This window comes from Pseudorasbora parva, chromosome 10, assembly GCF_024679245.1.
Source record: "Pseudorasbora parva isolate DD20220531a chromosome 10, ASM2467924v1, whole genome shotgun sequence".
Lineage (NCBI taxonomy): Eukaryota > Metazoa > Chordata > Actinopteri > Cypriniformes > Gobionidae > Pseudorasbora > Pseudorasbora parva.
The window spans coordinates 34382773-34403211 of NC_090181.1; the positions used below are offsets into that span (position 1 = coordinate 34382773).

General features: G+C 37.3%; 1 protein-coding gene across 2 annotated transcripts in view; it reads right to left on the reverse strand.

The window, feature by feature from the left end:
• Positions 1 to 690: 690 nt before the first annotated feature.
• akap6 (A kinase (PRKA) anchor protein 6) overlaps positions 691 to 20439 on the reverse strand; it is a 249859-nt gene continuing 230110 nt past the window's right edge. Inside the window, exons 12-15 of one of the 2 annotated variants that reach the window (XM_067455963.1) lie at positions 11630 to 11845; positions 6285 to 9344; positions 4886 to 4999; positions 691 to 1648 (exon numbers count right to left, since the gene is read on the reverse strand). In XM_067455963.1, the coding sequence (XP_067312064.1) occupies positions 1607 to 1648; positions 4886 to 4999; positions 6285 to 9344; positions 11630 to 11845 (3432 nt within the window). In that variant the 3' untranslated portion in view covers positions 691 to 1606. Of the gene's footprint in view, positions 1649 to 4879; positions 5000 to 6284; positions 9345 to 11629; positions 11846 to 20439 lie in introns of both variants that reach the window. The other variant, XM_067455962.1, reaches the window with a different exon arrangement.

A 20439-nucleotide genomic window follows, 5' to 3' on the forward strand; every position in this document is an offset into this window, starting at 1 on the left:
CTGAAAATTCACTTTTAAATTGGAATAATATTTCACAATATTACTGTATTTTTAATCAAATAAAGCCTCATTTAGCATAACAGACATCCAAAAATCATACCAACCCCAAACTTTTAAACATGTATAATAAAAACAGATTTTTCACTGATTTATTTTTCATAAATGTCAGGTTGTCACGTTTAAGTTTCATTTGTTAAATGTAATTTTAGGCAGTTTATTAATTATCATTTCTGAGCCAAAATTGTTTGGTTTTGCGTTTGTTAATTTGTTGAGTTGTATTAATGTTTTATTTAAATGTTTCTAAATAAAACAATAAATATTGCTAAATATAATACATTTTAAATGCAGATGTGTTGCAGAAGATGTTTATGTTTTTACTTGATAGTATTTCTTAATTTAAAATCGAACTCCTTCTCAAATCAGTGTCAATAAACAGCAGGTTCACATTGCGACAACTTACCGCATAATGTGTGACAACATGCCCCATTATAGAAGCATCAATATCAATATGTTCAATGAACTGTATATGCTTTGCTGGGCAAAAATTGTAAGCAAATACATTAATCTTATAGTTAATCTGTTTATATAAATTATTCCCTGTAGTAAAAAAGTGTGACAACCAACACACAAGTGTGACAACCAACAAGTATGGGTCTCATTTCATCTGTGTGAAAAGAATGAAGTGTATGATAAATTCATTAAATGATGTTTATTTATGGAAGTTTTCTTGTACACAGTTCACCATGCAGTCTAACAGTAGCTATTTATCCACGTCACGTAAAACACAAACAATAACACGAACATGAAGTAATATGACATCATTATACACCAGGGTTTGAACGTTCAGTTCACGTATTTACAGATGCCCATTCGTCATCATCAGCCTTGCCACGCGTCTGCTTTCTCACCGATCACAGGACACACAATGGGGTGAAGCAGTGTTTAACAAAATGTAGTAACTGCAAGGCACAAAATGTTTATACATTTCTTTGTTTTTCAGGGAGTAAAAAAAAAATGGTGTCGCATCAAACTGCCAAAGATCACATGCCACACAACCGTCGTGTTGCATAGAAACTGTGGCGCTACGTCACTCGGCTAGAGAGGAACCTGGAGCCTGTTTGGTAACCTCCACACGAGGGATCTTAGAATGTGACGTCACACCTCAGTCGAGGCTGATTAAGACCACATTAGGGATTCATGGGGGCGACCCTCAAGTAACATGCCTCTACGCTTGGGCACGAAACACTTGAGCCTGCTTAGATGTCGCTAGCTGGCTGATCAGGTCTAGTTTCATCAGGAATATGACAGAAGAGGCTTTAGTGTGGTCTTATCGTGTTGATGTGTTATTCAGGGTCGGGATGGTGGAAGACTGGTGAGGTAGCTCAGTCCAGAGTGGAGCTTAGAGTGGTGGTCAGCAGGGGGGCAGAGGTCACGGGTAAATATTAAAGCAGCCAGAAGGAAAAGGATGAGGGTGCTGAGGATGAAGGACTCTAAAGTGCCAGACTAATGGCCCATGCACTAACATCCAGTTAGGTGTCCGTTGCAGACCCCCACATCACCATCCAGAGGTGGTGTTTCAGACCTCAGAGAGCCTTCACCAGAGCAGTCAGGGTTTACACACAGGTGTGGCTAGACTTCCAGAGAATCTCTACAAAAAAAAAAAAAAACACACACATTCACATTGTTAGTAACTAAAAAATAAAATTGCAATAACTGCTAACTCACGGATCTTAAATCCAGGGTGTAGTTCATTATTAATCAATGCATTACTGTTATTTAATTATTTTGTTTCTTGGAAAAGTAAAGTAAGGGATTACTCTTTATTTGTCTGTAATTTTATTACAGTTACTTCTGATGCAACTGCATTAAATACTGAATGTATTTTAATTGTGACTTGTCAGTTTAAGAATAATTTATGCAATTTTATATAATTTTTTTGAAAGAATTAAAATAGATCTCATTCAGCTGGATTTAAAAAAAGTAATTGTTAATAAGTAATGCAATACTTTTTATAGAGAGTAAATAGTACTTTATTCTAACTGTTAAATATGTAATTACTAGCTAGAAATGAATCCCTTTTTAAGTAACTTACCCAACACTGCTCATAGTACACTTATCACATAACAGATCAAAAAGAAAGACCAATTATAATGACATGTCTTTTAAAAAATATGCATATTAAATATAGTATATAGTAATTTATATGCGTTCAATTTGTTTTTATAGAATGTAGTAAGATTTGATGGATAGAGGGATGGATGGGTGGATGGGTGGATGAATGGATGGATGGATGAAAAGAGATGATAGATGGATAGAGAGAAATAATAGATGGATGGATGGATGGATGGATGTTTGGTTGGATGGATGAAAAGAGATGATGGATGGTTGGATGGAGAGAGATGAAAGATGGATTGATGGATTAGATGGCTGGATGGATGAAAAGAGATGATAGATGGAGGGATGGATGGATGGTGGAGAGAGATGATGGATGGATGGATGGATGGATGGATGGATGGATGGATGGATGAAAAGAGATGATTGATGGGTGAAGGGAGATAGATAGATAGATAGATAGATAGATAGATAGATAGATAGATAGATAGATAGATAGATGGATGGATGGATGGATGGATGGATGGATGGATGGATGGATGGATGGATGGGCGGGCGGGCGGGCGGGCGGGCGGGCGGGTTGGGCGGGCGGACGGACGGACGGACGGACGGACGGACAGACAGACAGACAGACAGACAGACAGATAGATAGATAGATAGATAGATAGATAGATAGATAGATAGATAGATATTAAACATAATGTATGGTACATAATGAAATGTGTAAAATGAAGCAATCGGTTGTGAGATTCACCAGGATGTTCTTTGTAAAATGAAGCATTGCATTTGATCCGTCTGTTTGTTTGTTTGTTTGTTTGTTTGGTCCAGGTCTTCTCTGTCATGTGACACTGCAGTCATTTAACAGTGCAGTGTGAACTGAACCCACAGTGACCGCAGGGCTGACATGATAGTGTCTGTAGAGACGGATAGTTGCTTCTCTCTGCTGTTTACCGTGTCCCTGAAGCCTCGGGCGTTTGCTGAAATGTGCACAACCCACCAACTACTAAAAATCTTTGAGATGACCTTCCTTTTGTATCATATAACGGTTATCATTTCATCATTTATGTATGTGGTGGTTACATACCAAAACTCCCATTTTCTTAGAAATACTTGCAAAGTGTTAGCTAGCTGCAGGGCCGCGCATCATTCAAAACTGCCTTCAAAATGTCCTAAATTTAAATGAAATAGAGGAAGTTAATAGAATTTGAGGAAGGAGAATTCAAAGAAATTCATCTTACACTGCCGGACTGGTAGAGTACAGTACTAGTCCTTCTACCGTGGGACCTTCTACAGTAAACATAACTGTGTTTAATGTTTTTGAAAGAAGTCTCTTATGCTCATCAAATCTACAGAAATACAGAAACAACTGTGATATTATGAAATATTGTTACAATTTAAAATAAGGGTTTCCTATTTTAATATACTTGAAAACATAATTTATTGAATGTTCAGCATCATTACTCATCACTCTTCAGTGTCACATGACCCTTCAGAAATCATTCTAATATGCTGAATTATTATCAATGTTGGAAACAGCTGAGCCGCTTAATATGTTTCATAGCCTATGATACTTTTTTCAAGATTTTTTGATGAATAAAAAGTTTAAAAAATATATTTTAGAAAAATCTAGAAATCTTTTCTAACAATATAAAGCTTTACTATTACTTTTAATCAATTTAAAACATGTTTGCTGAATAAGAGTATACATTTATTTCATATACTCATATGAATATATGAAATCTTATATCCTTCAAATATTAAGCAGCACAACTGTTTTCAACATTGATACTAATAATACATATTTCTTATTGAGTTTTCAAATCTAAAGGATCATGTGACACTGGAGACGGAAGTAATGATGCTAAAAATACAGCTTTGCATCATGAATGAATTATACTTTAAAGTATATTAAATAAGAAAAGCATTATTTACATTGTAATAATATTTTACAATATTAATTTTTCAATAAAATAAAAGCAGGCTTGATTAAACATAAGAGACTTCTTACAAAAACATAAAAAATAGTAATGTTTCCAAACTTTTGATTTCCAAACCAATTCGATGAAAGGCAGCCAATTCCTAAAAAACTCAATTTTGCCCGTCCCCGAACTAGATTAAGTTTGAGTTTGCCATCTGTTAATTCCACCATATTAAAATGTGTCTGTCATATCTTGATGCAGTCAGGAGACTAAGAGAGCAGCTCTCTTTAAGTTTCCCATCAGCTGTATATGCTTCTCATCAAGAGAAATGATTGCCGACCAACACACATTCATTATTTCAACCCTGCGCTGATGAGGCCACAGCGGCGGCCGAGAAAGAGACAGTAAGAGCGAAAGACTGAGAAAAATGGGAAGACAATTCAAAGGCTAACCCCATTGGATACATATACCATGTTACATAATGAATGCTTTTCAAACCAATTTACTGGTAAGGGAGTCATCATGTAGAAAGTACAGTGGCCTATAATTTAAACCATGACACTGCCGGTCCAGACTGGGCATTTGCGTCATCGCGCAGTGAGCCTTTGGGTTTTTATCAAGCAAAATTTCACAACCAACAAGCCTAGGAAAAACACAAAACAGACTCATTTCAAACCACGCCGCTAATAAATCATGCAGGCGTGCAGAATGGAGTGCACTGGAAAATGGGGTTGTTTGCAATGTAACGCTTGACGTCGAAAATACCCCGTGGCTGTTTTTCAGCAGGGTGGTAGAAGTGGCCGGGAGGGAGAGGTTGTGTGTGTTGAAGCGAGTCCTATAGCACATACCCTGACCTGAGGCCTGCTGCTGACTCTACTCCTTCCTGTAGATGAGCTATCTGTCTGCGGACCGCTGATCTGAGCCCTGCAGCCCTCCACAACACCACTGTTGCTCTCTGACCTTGCCAGCTGGAAGAGAGAAACAAAAAGAGAAATGTTACTTCCATCATTTATTCCTTTTTTAACATTTCTTGTTTTTAAAAAAAAAATGTGTTTCTTTCTGTAAAATGCAGCCGTTAGAATTGAATGTAATGTAATTTATAGTACTTTTCATTTTTAATGGTGAAGCTTGTATTTCTGTTCCAATACAGTCACTAAATTAAATTGCAAAAATAATACTTATTATTTTATTATTTATTATAAAAAATTGTTTACACACAGGCCAATCTAAAAATGTCTTGATTTGAGTGCTGTCAGTAATACACAGTACACACACATATATTAATGTGAACACAAACTTTTATTTTGAATGTGATTAACCTATTTTGACAGCACCTATTTGGCACCACTCACATCGTATGTATCAAAGCTGCAAATTATTTAAAAATGACATATATATTATCAATAAAGTACACAAATTTGATATTGAAAATTGGAGGAAACCTAAAAAGGTCTTAATTTGCTAAAAAGGTTAAAAAATAGTTGTCTAAAATAAGAAAATAAATGCAATACTTAAAAAAAAATCATCCTTAATATATGCACCGTTGTTATATTGCTTATTTGACACTTTTCACACTGTATGCATCTAAACTACACATTTGAGGAAAAAAATAAAGATGCTGTAAATAGACAGAGGAGAAAGAAATATGAACAGACTGATGTAGATAGTGGGGAACATTGAAAAGATGACGATTGTAATCGTTCCCTTTCTGTTTTCATATAAAACCATTCAGCTATTTGTATGAAATCAACATGTCCTTACGAGTAAAACATTGAAATTCAATTGATGACTTTAGTGAAATTAATTCTGTGTTTTCAGTGTCAATGATTAGCTGGAAAGTAGGAACTTAATTTGCCTGATATAAGGTCAAACATAGGATTTGCAGACAGAGTTGGAAGCAAGCAGAGAGAAGTTTGCATATGAAATAGAAAACTACTTAAAAAGAACACAAATACATGCTAATTCAGTCATGAAATTAAGTAATGATCCTCGCCGCATTCTTGCTTATGAATCATAATATAATCTGACTGATTATGATTATTCTGTTCTGTAGACCTTAAAATTTTAAATCTACGCCTGCAAATCCTTCTTCCATTAGCACTTCAGGGGAAAAACGCAGGGGAGGGGTGAGAAGGGGGTGAGAGAATGAATAAAAATCCCCACTTAAATATTTAGTCAATGAGATGAATTCAGCAGAAACGCACACCGCTCTCATTACAAGCAGATAGAGCACGGTGTAATGTCGAAACACACCTGTTTATGAGTCGACTTGGCTTCCTGTAGAGAGCGGCGCCCTTTCCCAACGTTCTTCTGTTTCATCAACTGTGAAGCAGGAGCCCTTTCATCGCTATCAGTCTTCCTTATCAGCGGACAGTTAATTTTGGGATTAATATAAAGGCTGCCATCCTCTTTTAAAGGATTTGTAGTGGAGCAAGAGACTCTTATCTTAGTCATTACAGGGGAAATATTGGATTCAAGCGTTTTAGTATCTGCAAAACATTCAACAGTATCTATTGGGGTTTCACATGGTAAAGGATTAAGATAAGGCGCCTCATTATGGCACTCTGACTGGCTACCAGCTACACTTCCTTGAGAAATACCATGTGCTTTTTGGTATTCATCGCAACCCGATGAAGGTGCTGGGCTCTGGAGACCGAGGGGCTCTATTAGTTTGCCGCTGTGTCTCGTGGGACGTTTGCTAATGGACATGCTGTAACATAGAGGAGGACCCAGGTACACTTCCTCTGTGCAGGCCTCGAAGAGCGGCTCTTCGTCATGGAAATCTGGCGTGCTCGAAAGGATCGGGGTGCTGCTCTTGTCCTCCGCACAGGTGCTGACCTCTCCGCAGTCACTATCATGTGAGGACAGCGACAGATAGGAGTAGAAGTCGCCCTTCCGCAAATGAATGAGCCGATGGGAGTGCTCGAGGACCTTCTCTCTGATCTGAGACACAGACATTGGGCTACATACATCCGTAGGCTGCTCTCCTTGCATCTCTTTGGTCTTCAGGGCCACAGATGTCATGTCAATGATCTCCATCACAAAGTCATGTACATTTTCACTTTTGGCCTCTTCAGACATGAAAGCAGGGTGACTGCAGCTATCTGAAGAGCTTTCTTGATGGTTCTCGTGGACGTCATTCAGAAAGGCAGCAAGCTGCTTCTGTCGGCTGTGAGTGTGTGCGGCTAACCCTGAGCACTCTTCTGTGGGAGAGATGGTGAGGGAGGGACGGCGGGAATAGTGACAGGGCAGCTCACCTTTTAACTGTCCTTCCAGGGAGCTCAAGCTCTGTTCGCATGAAGAGGGAGAGGTGGCGGTCAACATACTGCTTTTGGCGTCGTTGATAGCATCCACCACGTAAGAGCTTTTAAATGATTCACCTTTCCTGGTCAGCAGACTTCCCTCTTCTCTCAGCAGCTCATCGTCTTCATCCTTACTTTTGATGTGAGAGCTCTCGACATTGCCGTTTTCCATGTCATCCGCGAAGCGGCTGATATAGCTTCTGGTGGCGTCTCGACGGTTGCCGTCCACTTCCTGTTGCTTGAGGCTCTCGTTTTTAGCATTAGTGTTGGCTTCCAAGAGTTTTAGTGCAGACCGGCTGAGAAATTTGTGATCGTTAGTAGTCTTAATGGGTGACAGGATGTCTCTAGACAGGGTGCCACACTGCAGTTCATCCACTAGATCGGCCTCGTTTTTCTCTCTACTCTGAGATCTAGGCTTTATCCAGTTTTGAAACTCACCCTTTATATAATCCAACCCGAGAGTGAAGGAACCTTCAATGTATTCTTCCTCTGAGGTTACACTAGAGTCATCATCTTTAATACCAAGCTCCTCTTCAGTGAGTGTCAGAGTGGAGCTGGAGAGAAGATCGCTATCTTCCTCATCGTCAGTACAGGCTGAAGTGCAGGAAACGTTGACAACCATACTGATGCTCGCGTCAGTCTCGTCGGTTTGTTGCTGGCTGCGGCAATTTTTGCGGAAAGATGCATTGGATTCAGCAGCAGCGCAGCGGTTCATTTGCACAGCTAGGTCCTCGGATGCCACGGACAAGTCTTCGGTGCTGCTCAGCTCTGTCAGGGAGGCTGCCGAGCTCTCGTTAATGGAGGAGGGAGCCCCAGCTGAGCGTGACCCACGCCACATCGAACTGCTCTGGAGTGTTACGTCAGAGATGCTACGTGTCATCTTCAGAGCGAGAGGGCTTTGAATGTTTTCAAGGCGTTTTAGAAGTTCCAGAGTTCTTCTGCTGAGTTCCCCTGTGGGCTCCACAGTCGATCCAATGTCCCTCAGACTTTCCTTACTACCAGAGTCCTCTGTGCTCTTACATGGAGCAAGCCAACTTTCCAGGGAAGTGCTACGAGTTAGTGTCTCTTTGCTAGATGGGAATAATTCTCCTACTGCATAAAGGGAGTCAAGGGAAGACCCCTGGGAGAGCTGTGCAAATTCCTTTTGGAGCTTTCGTTGTGTAGTCACCCTCTCGTCATCTCTGCTCATGTTGAGATTTTCATCATTAGCCTCTTGGCTTAGTCCAAGGCCATTGGCAAGGTTCTTCACTGGCTCCTTGTGGTGTTTCTTCCTGCTTTCTCCACTATCTTCTCTTTTTTTTCTTAGGATATGCCATCTCTGGTCTCTCTTCCCAATGGTAAGGCTATCACCATATTCTGCACACTTGTTGGCACGCTCCAAAACTCTGTCAATGTCTTCATCTGAGACTTTGTCTCCATTGAGTGAATCTTCTCTGGTTGGAGGAGTGAGAGTAACACAAAGTTTTGGATCATCACACTGGAACAGCAGGCAATTCTCAGAGTTACCTGTGGTCTCTGTGTCCCCTTCACTAACTATCCCACTTTCGCTCTCCGATCTCTTGGCTGAACTTGATAGCAGCTCGTGCTTCCCCTTCAACAGGTCTCCCAAGATATCAGGTAGAGATTCAGTTGAGGAGAAGGAGGAATCCACGCTTAGTCTCTTCAACAGTGACGGTTGGACTTTGAATGAAGAGGATTTGTGATTATATTGGGGTTGTTGGTAGAGTTCAACATTATGCACACTGTACACCTGATAAACACAGGAAGATGAGGCATTCGACTCTGCTGTGCTCAAGGCTGCTCCACATCTTAAGTCATTTGGGCATGACTCAGTAAGATTCAAAGGCTCCTTTGGGGAATTAAGTTGTGATTTAGACCCAGTGTTTTGCTCATCTTCACAGTCCTGTGTCTCCAGATCGCAGATGGTCATGTCCATCTCGTCCCACTCCCAAGAGTCTTCCGTCATCCCATGGAGGTCCATAAGTGAAGGCTCAATGAGGTTCCCAGGCACCTGTAAGAGGGGAAAGAAATGTCAGGGGGGGAAATATATTTTCAATTGGACTTTTAATTAGATCAAATGCAAAGTTAATCCTTGCATAAAGTTTTGCTTAGATATGGGTATTCAGCGCAGGACATAATTACAAAAATTGCTTTGCTTCTTGTTCAAGCAGGAAGAGTCTATTTATATGATCCTCTTTATCTCATTAATCTAATAAACTGGCAAATCTAACACTTGCTTTGTATGTCATATATCCAATAAAATGAATTTTTATTTGATTTCTGTTTATTCTCTTTCTGCTGATGAGGAAAATACTAATGCACAAGCCTGGATTGCTAGTGCATGATAAAAACCCTCAACTGTGAGAACAATCAATCAGTCTAATCAAATAAAAATAATTTCAATACGCTGCCTCAGCTAACATTTATACCCTGATTGCAGCACATAACATTTTAATCAGATAGACTAATTATAAACTTTAGCTACACCATTACAAAAGTCATTTTGTAGTTAAACTCAAAGTTAAACAAGACGGTCCAGTATGACCTGAGAATTTTGTCTCAATGTCTCTGAAACTCTATTCAACTTGAGAGTAAAATCATGTAATGACTTGACGGTGTCAATTAAAGCTATTTTGAAACCTTTTTTTCCCCTTTTAACAGTTGCTCTTTGACTGGTTTACCGCTCCCTTTAGAGTAGGTGAAAGTTAACTTAAAAACCATTATGTCTTTCGTTGACCTTCAAACAGAATTCTTGATATTCTACAGAAAAAAACAAAACAAATCCTGCTAAAAATGAAAGTGTAACGATTGGATTTTTTCAGACGAAAGACTTTTAGTGAGCAAGGCCTCCTGAAGTATTCAACAGTCAGCCATTTCATCATCTCACAAAGTGTACTGTATTCACAAAAACAAACTCTCCCTATTATTTTTCTTTTCCTTTATTCTGCACCCGCAAAAAAGTGAAATTGCACTTCAGCCCCGCAAGGTCAAGCTGAGCGAGGGGCGAGTAATTTGTCTTCCCCGTGTAAGTGAGTGGACGTTCACAAACAGGTTGCTGGGCTTTTCTGTGTGAAGCACGCAGCCTCCCCAGAGCCCTGCTGCTGCCATGCAGGAATGCACAACATCTACATGACAAAAGGCGAAGTCTAGCCCTTGGCCCACTCCCCCGTTTAACACGCACTGTAACGGTCCCACACATACAATAAGAGACTAGTAAAGGGTTCCGTTTTCAGGATGGGAAGTCTTTTTATACTGCAGTGAACATGGTATGTGCACATGTTATGGGCTTTAAAAGACTACTTCCTGCCTTTCAGTGCATGATAGGGAAACAAGATCAAGTTGTTTCATTTCTACGGGTTACTCAATATACATTAAGAACAGTCAGTTATTTCAGGCAGCATTTGTAATCGATTGAGTTCACAGGACAGTGGGGATCTGGGGAGAGCATCTAGTACACTATCCCCTTACTCTGTGTATTCAAGAATAATATGTTGCTACTTCCCTGCCTTATACATCATTCTTATTGCACTGTTACAGCGGTGCTGCACTATATTATTGGTACTAGTGTATTTCTGCTTAACGTTGTCCTGGGCAGCTTTTTTTTAAACCAGAGCTACATATAAGGAGATCTTCAAAGAGCCGATTCCAGTTGGTTGAAAAAAATACATATCAGTATGTTGAATTATAATGGTTGCATTAGAGATAGTGTCCATGGATTTTTTACATCTCCTTACTGACAAAATATTTAAACGGACTGTCAAAAAGATGGAGAGTTTTAACTGAATTAAACATCCAACATAGTAACAGCTAGTGTTTATCACTGCATACTGTTCACATACTCAGATTAATTCACAAAACAGATATGCCCCTTTATGCTATCTGCCCTGTTATAGCACTGTGCCATACATATTTAAATTACACAAATTACTTATAGACTGCACCTTTTTTTAGCGTTATGGAAAACAGGCAGTAAACAGTTTGTTTAATTAAAACAGGCATTTGTGTGCATTTGCAAGAAGTTTCACCATGTTGTTTGCACCAATTTGCATAATTCCTTTAGTGAATTAGATGCTAAATAATGCAAACGGAGCATACAACTACTTTTTAAAAATAATATAAAGTAAACATAGTGTACAGTAAACAGTTTGCTAGTATGCCACTCCACCACTAAATCAATTAAACCATCCATAGCGTGGATCTCAAGGTTACACAACCTAGGCATTCACCACCCTTTTTATATTCACAGTACATACGTTATCTTGTTTTCTTGTAACTGTAGAGTAAAGCATATGTGACCTGGTCTCTGCCCAGTGAGCATTTCAGTCTGGTCTGCCACTGAAGGACCTGCATGACGATGGCCTCCCAACGTCTCTCCAGGTTGACCTGCAGCAGCTGCAGCGACTGGTTCTCTGCCTCTGAGCTCTGCTGTTCAGGCCCATCCAGCAGCCTCTGACAGAGCCTCAGCACGGAGGAAATGCCCTTCCGTCTGCCCCGCACCTCCATACACAGAGCCTGCAGAGACAGGAGCAGGACAGTCTTCTCAAAAACTCATAGATTGTGTTAATAAACAGGGATAAACAGCCCTGTCATCAGGTTAAGGGCAAGGTTGATATGTTAATGCCAGAGAGTTTTACGAACAACATAACTCTAAAAGCATAACTTTGAAGCTGAGCTTGTGAAGCAACCGGCTATTTGAAAACTACAGTCAAGTAAGCCATTTGAAAAAGTAGTTAGCAATAGTTAAAAATAGTTAGCAAAAGTCACTAAGGAGCAAACTAAATTGAAGCTACTTAAGGGAGCAATAGGCTTTAAATGTACAAATATGAGATTATATAAATTAAATAAATGAAAATAATCAAACTAAAACACCAGAATTTATATATAAATGTATCCAAAAAACAACAACTAATAATTAATTTACAGAAATGAATATAAAAAAGTATTGATTAAAAGCTGTATAAAACAAACCAATATAATAAAAAACACAGTGACTGACAGAAATGAATACAAAAACACTGATAAAAAGCTTTTAAAAAACAAACAATAAAAAATAAAAACACCATAATATATAATATAAAATATAGCTGAAAGAAAAGATAAACAAATAAATAAGAAGCTATATAAAATGGTACAAAAGCTAAATAAATGTTGTGCAGGGACTTCTGGGAAGACTTGATTCATTTGATAGCTATATAAATGAATCAGTTAATTGACATAAAAAATAAATAAACAAGAGTTGTTTTAAAAGATTTAAAGCTACCGAATATATTTAAAAAGATGACAAAATGTCACTCATGGACTGGGAATTAAAAACTGATTCGAATGAACGTAATGGACAAAATTAACTAGTCTTCATTAAAGTTACTTGAGAAATGGAAAGATCCATTCTAGAAAAGTGTGTTTATTCTTTGTTCATACACAAAAAAGGAAGAAAAATAATAATTTACCTGTACCTGCAAATACACCTTGATACACAATTTTGAAAAAAGCTGAGCTACAACCACACTACTGAAAAATGCCGTATGGTCAACTAAAAAAAGACTTTTAACGAACTATTCTATATACATTTGACACAACTACAACATGGGGTTTACTGCTATTCATGCATGTGAACTCTCTGCACTGAGACTTTTTGAATGAACATAGTGAATGACGAGAGAGAGAGAGAGAGAGAGAGAGAGAGAGAGAGAGAGGATGACACTGAGAGAGAAAGAGAGACTCCCGTGCGCTTGATGAGGTCTCCACAACAATTCAGCCTGTCAGGAGCGTGTAAATCACATCCCCCTCTCCCTATAAACACGACAGAATTAAATATTTAAAGGCCAAAGCTGCACTCCCATGCTTCAGTGTCCAGCTATGACACTTGTTTAATGAAACCGCCAGAGCATATAGACTCTCCCAAAGACGACCACGCCGCGTTTTGGAAAGGTTGCAGTCTCTCACCTGCACCAAAACCCCTTTTAAATATGCAGCGGCAGCTTTGCGAAGAGACGGTGCTACTCCATGTGCGGTATGGGATGAAAACATTCAGTGAGCAATTTATGCAAATCCCACCAGCCTCGAAAAGCACCGCCTTACATTTTCTGTACATTTTTCAATAAATATTAAACACCATTACATTTCACCATTACATTTAAATTGGATTTTATTTTTCCTGGAGTGCTTCGCTCCTCTGTTTTAGCATATTTCCCTCTCCCGTGTCTTTTAAACAGGTAATGAGACTGTAAAATGCAATGGCAGTGTGCCGGAGAGGAGGCCGAGGAGCGAACATGCTGATAGAGTTATCATGACCAAGAGTCGAAACTTTGACAGATAGAAACGTGCGAGGTGATGAAAAACTGACACTCAAATGGACACTTCTTTTTTTAACGGTGTATGGTGTCTAGGAAATGTAGCACCCTGGTTTCTTAAAGACATGTAAATGTTTTATATTAAACATAGCTTGTCGTTGTTTAACATTTTCTCAGTCAAAGTTAGCAGCACATAACTTCAGCCTCTGATATCAGCTTTAGATACATGCCCACAGAACATGATGCACACTGCCCACAAAAAAAGGACAAAAACTAAGGCCCGGTTTCACAGACAGGCCATGGTTAGGCCTTAGTTCAGGATTAGGGAATTTAAGTAGCTTTTTTAAATGTGTCTAAGAAAAAAAACATTATTGCTATGCATCTTGAGACAAAACATTGGCACTGACATTAAGACAGTGTTTCCCAACCACTGTGCCGCAGCACACTAGTGTGCAGTCCGTGACAGTTTGTAAAAAAGTAAAAATAAATGCTACTACAAATAAGAATATATCATCACACTGCAGGCAGAAACCTTGTATCTCTATCTCTTAATATTTTCATTGTTTTATAAAAGCTATTGGTCATCCTTTACGTCTGTATAAGGGTTTTTACAAATATTTAACCAATGAAAAGCATTTAAAAGAGGTTGTGGCTAAACCATTGGCTCCTCAAACTGTCAGTCAAACCTCATAACTCCACCCACCTCCATTTGTGTCGTGGGGTGGGCAGTTTGGAGATCTCATCTTGTTCGTTTGCAATGCAAGGGTAAATAAAGCATGGATGTTTGAGTAGTACAGTTTTCGTTACTCAAAAAACACTGTATCCACAAAGTCATTTTTTTTTTTGTATGTGAAGAGCAGATAACAGTCTTAGTCTTGTATTCGCCTTATAGTTGACAAAACAATACATTATAAGTTGGTACATTGTAAGAATAATATCAGCTATAATCAGGGCTTGACATTATCTTTTTTGCTCAACAACAACTGTGGCTAGTGGTTTTCCAAAGTTACTATCCTCTCAGCATTCCACTGAACCTTTTGCTGTTGGGAAATTTGTTATTGCCTATATGTAAATGGACATTGTACACACAAAAATCAAGTGAAATGTATACCACCCTCAAAAAAAAAAAAAAAAAAAAAAAAAAATTCCACTGTTGTTAATTACATTCAAATCATACTTGTTCACATTCCTTTAAAAAACTCATGTAACGAAATGCACTTAAGTTTACTGAGTTGTTTCTACTAAAAATCAGTATTGTCAGCTTTACCTAATAAGTGTTTGTTCGGTCAACTTAACATTGTTGAGTGAAACGAACAAACTGGCCAGTGGATCTGTAGTTCCCAGCATGCTTTGCAAGGGACTGCATTAGGAGAGTAAATTTAGGGATTAAAGTGTTATTTTATGTGTTTTTCAGTAAAAGGAAAGATGTTGTTAGTGTATGTTAGTGTTCAATGTTCAGTTATGTTGGACATTCAGAGGAGTTTCTGTAATTACCATTATGCAGAATAGAGGTGCCTGTGTTTAGGCTGTGGGCTCTCATATAAACACATTTATTGGATGGTCCTGCCCTCAATTAAGGTATTTTTGAATTTTGTTTTTAAACATTCACTTGTAAAAGTAGTAACTAATTTAATAAGGAAAATTAAATTGATAAATGTGTTCACCTAACATAAACTTTTATAAATGTAACATAACATTATTAAGTAAACTACACATATACATATTATGTAACCGTGACAAATTCAAATGGTTTGTAATTCTTAAATCAATTTTATCAGCTTTACTTGACATTCTTTTGTTCATATAACTAAATTGTTATTTGTAAAACTTAATATAAAACTCAATATAGTTGTGTGGAACCACGCTTTTTAAAGTAAATTCAACAAATTAATTTTTTGAGTGCATGACGTAATCAAATAGGCCTATTTAGCTCTGATAAGATTGTGTGTAAAGCTCCTTAATCTAGACAGAGAAACATTAACATTTGCTTGTTTCAAAAAAAAAAAAAAAAAAAAAAGTATTCTCTAGCAATATTCTCATCAGTGTTCTATCAGCTATATTTGAATAAACTCCCTAAATTTGCTAATATCGAACGTCCAACGTCAAGCCAACTTTATGCAAGTCCCATCAGATGAGCAAAATCTCATGATACAAAAGATGAAGCTATGCACAAGATATTTAAAACTTCATTTAATTAATGGTTCTGCTGCAATCTTTGTGTGAAAGTATTTTCGCCGCTGAAATAGAACAAAAACAGAATCACTGTATAATGAATACATACATACTCCGTCTGTACATCCTGCTTTGTTGTTTATGATGAGCGTGTAGATTTCTGTGAGCGAGAACGAGCTCTGAACAAAACTCTATGACTAATCTGAACGCCTCTGATTATTACACATTGCATTCATAAGCTCAACAGAATTGTGTGATTGGTTATAATGTGCAACGTGGTTATAACAGATGACTTTTGTGAAGATTACAATAAAATTCAACCCGACAAAGTGGCTAGTGTTGGGCACCACAGCTGAAATCCACCTGCAAATGGCGGGTTGGTGGGTATTAAATAAAGTTTTAAATATATAGTGCATAGCTTCATCTTTTGTATCATGAGATTTTGCTCATGATATTTTATTTATCAATGTTGAAACAATGGAAGAACTAGTTATTCAATCTAAACCTTAGGAATAACGTTTCTCAGTGATGCTCAGTTTGAGGTACATTATGAGATTTTTCAGTCATTCCTTGTCATCAGCATTAACAAGTGTATGTCCATCAACAAACCTGTGTGTGTGTTTCTAATTTATTATATTGCACATGCAGGAACTGTATCAATAACAGCACTAAAGTACTAGGTTTGAGAAACAATTCTTGCTCCATCTATTATCTTTACCCAAAGTAGTAAGAATTTCATACAATCTGCATTAATAGACTCAGTGTTAGGTAATACCACAGCTGATTTACAGTAGTATTTCAGTAAGACAGTTATAACATGAGTTAGTCGGTACAAAATATGAAACACAGTAAACACAGTGTTTGAGGGGGTTGAAGTTTTCCCTGGTGTCTGCGCGCGCAAAAAGTGGATGGGCAATATGCTAATGTTTAGTCTTGACATCACAATGAAACGATTTGTTTAATCAACTCAGAGTTGACTCTTACTTTTGAGAGCCAATAACTTTATATACGGAGCTTTTTCAGATTTAAAACTTCGTAGGATGTTTTCATTCACTTAGAACTGTTACACTAGATGAAAGGTCATTTTCAAAAATCCATAATAGGGGCACTTTAAAACTTTTATAGTGGTTCCAAAAAAGTTAAATATTTTAACAATTCTGAGGGGGAAAAAAACTTACCATGTGCACATGCCACAGGCTTCACAAGGGGCTTTAGTAACATGACCTTGAATGGGGTCTTTCAGTTAAAAAAAGTTCAGTGGAATTTCGAGATTTAAAATCTGGATATGGTGTCACACCGGAGAACATGGTTTTCAGTGACAAAATGTATCAAGTTCCTACACTTTTAGAAATATAGAAATGAAAAAATGTATGCCTGAAGTATTTGTTTATTTATTTATTAACATTTGTATGATTTTCTTTTTAATTTATAAAAGTTGTAATTTATTGAACAAGACAGTCACATTATAGGACAATTTTGATATTTGACTCAAAAATGCACAAATACTAATTATGTTATTTTTTATTCTAGTGTGACAGTGAACAAACATGCCTTGTCACGTCAACAACCCAATTGTAAGTTTGATTATTTGTATATTATGCATATTGCATTATGCATTTTAACAGTGTTGTTTAATAAAACCATATGATTACATGCTTTTATTTTATCTGAACCAATTATTATTCCCTCATTGCTATTATATGTTTGTAGAACTACTTTAAGTAATTTTAATGGGTATTGTTCACTTTGGTCTATTTTTATAATCACAAAAAAAGATCAGATTACTTGATTAATCATCAAAATAATTTCTTCATCAGAATAAGTAGCAACATGGACCACACCTGAATCCAATAGAATCCAACAGGCCACTGCTCAGTCCTTAACCTACTGTAACTTCACCCTTCAGATAAGTCAATACAATACAGATGACTATGTCCAATCAATACCGCAGGTAACCTCAGATTAAATAGCACAAAACGTTAGACTGCATGTACTGTATGCCAAATTGAGGTTTTAGACATCTAAAACACTAGAAATATGACAGTTTCTGCAGTACTGGTTCTCATAAACTGATTGAGTCTTATTGAGAAAGAGGAACAGTGCAGTATAGCAGGCCAATATTTGCTAAAAAGCTTTTCCAAACACGCGGTGCAGTGAGTAGGCTGTTTTTCCTCCAGTATGTGAGTCCACACAATGACTCCATTTCAGACCCACAAACCAGCACTGAGACTGAAATGCTGGCGGGGGGCCAGTGAGCCCTGGTGCCTCAGTCAGATATCAAAACACTGAAAGAGGTAGACAGAGAGAGACAGAACAGCATATTGTGAAATAAAATAAAAAACACAAATGAAAAGTATCTCAATTGTTTCTCCTAGACAGCAATGAGACAAAACGAGACCCCAGTTGAAGAACAGATTTCAACAAGTGCAAGTCCATATGAACGCAAACATTTCTCATCAAATTCTCTCAAGAACTAATTATCTAAGCTGCTATGCACATTAAAACATGTTAAAACTCTAAACGTTTAGTTTAAACCCTGCTTGGCAACTTTAAAATATCCAACAATTAGACTAACAAATTGCATTAATTGCAGCATTACTGCAATTAAACTAAAAGATAATATAACTTGAATAAACTTGAATCACTAAATAAAAAAAATAAAAAATTATAAAAATATATATATATATATAAATATATATTAAATATATTAAAAATATAAACTAAAATATATGTTCATGACTCCAAAATAAATATAATGAACTATAATTTGATTAATTAATAACAATAAATAATCAATTGTTAGTAATTATAGTCTTTAACATGATATAGAAAACTTTACACCCAACCTGCATAAACTATACAAATATCACTAGACGGCAAAAACAATGAAGAGAAATTGAACTATAAAATTAACACATGGCTAAAAAGTAAATACCAAAACTACAATAAAAACGAAATAATCTGGAACTCAAAAAAATGCTGAAAATACTAAAATTAACAATGACAGTGCAAAAAAAAAAAAAAGGCAAATTAAGATCAAATAATACTACTAAAACGTTCAAAACTGCACAGTAAAAAATTGCTGTAATAATAATACATTTTTAAGTACAATCAACTTAGATGTTTAAGTAATTTCACCTGAAATTGCATTAACCTGCCTTGAATGAGTTGAATCTTGTATAACGTTGTATAAAAAGTTGAACATTTATTGGATGAGTTAAAGCAATATAAAAGCATATGTTGTCATAACTTATTGGACATATTTACAGTGAATAATAACCCTAGTTTAACTATAGTCACCTTCATTTATATAGCGCTTTTAGCTATGCTAGTTTAGAAGTGTTACTATTATATTTTCATTTTTTTAGGTGGTGACGAGTGGAGCACGAGCTTAGTTTGAGAACAGATGTATGTTAAATATGTATGTTATATTACTGTCCTCATTCAGCAAGTGCTATGCTAATGCTACCAAAGCATTGTGTATCCAATTAGCAAAGTGGCATTCATTGAATTAGCCAGTTAAAGCTAGTCAAGTTTACACTACAAAAAAATTGAGATTACATAATTTTTTGGAGTTAAATGTATGAATTTGCTTAGTCAAATATTTCAAGTTCAGAGCAATTAAAATGTATGATTACAAAAAAAAAAAAAAAAAAAACATGTTCTGCTTACTTAAACTGCTTACTTTTTTTTTCTTATTCGGGTTTACAGTTTAACTACATTTTAGGACATCCACTTGACTTCAGAACAGAGCAATAAATTGGTCTGTGGGGGGAGTATTTTGAAAAAAACAAAATGCATACAGCCATCCTTCAGTTGTCCATCCACTGTAAGAACAGACAAGATCACGGACAGATCATTTATCAGGTGCTTTTTAATAAAGCTATCAGAGGATCAGCCGTCTCACAACGTGCTTAGGCGCTAACGCAATCTTCAGAACGGTGGTATGACTATTCTCTCTCGTCTCACTCCCCTGGCTGTTATCGTGTGGCTAAATCCATCTGGTGTACAGTATTAATCTACAGGTCTCTCGCTATCAGAGTCTGTAATCACACCTGAGGCGGAGAGCCGAGCCGTGAAGATGCATGTGTATTACACAGACCTCCCGAGAGTGTTCCTCCAAAAAACTGCTTATCTCTTTATTCAGCACAAAATGAGAACAGACCATGCCTCCATCCAGACGCAGCCTAAAGCCTTTAAACTCCAATTCCCCATCTCTCCCTCCCACTTAATTTCATTAAAATCTAAGCCTTATGATATTCTGACTTTTTTTTTTGGTGTGCAGTGCGACTTAAGCGCGAGGAGAGTTTAAATGACGCGTGCACCGGCGCTGACGTGCTTTCCGGAGGATTAAAAAAAAGCCAGACGACAGGCTCTGCTCTTTCGGTTTCGGGGGTATTTGTTTCTCGTTCTCCGCCGGGAAAATGAGCGCACACTCCATTTCGCTCTTTACAGCCGCTGCAATTTTAACATTTTCAATTAATCTCAGCGAGATTGAGGAGCGGAGCCCCAAATCCCCTACAGTGACGGCAAGGACACGGGAACGGAGCTCTGACAGTGACCCAGTGGATATTCAATCAATTACCATTAATTAGAAATCTCTGATTAATTCTATTTGTTGATTAAGTCAATTAAAACCACAAG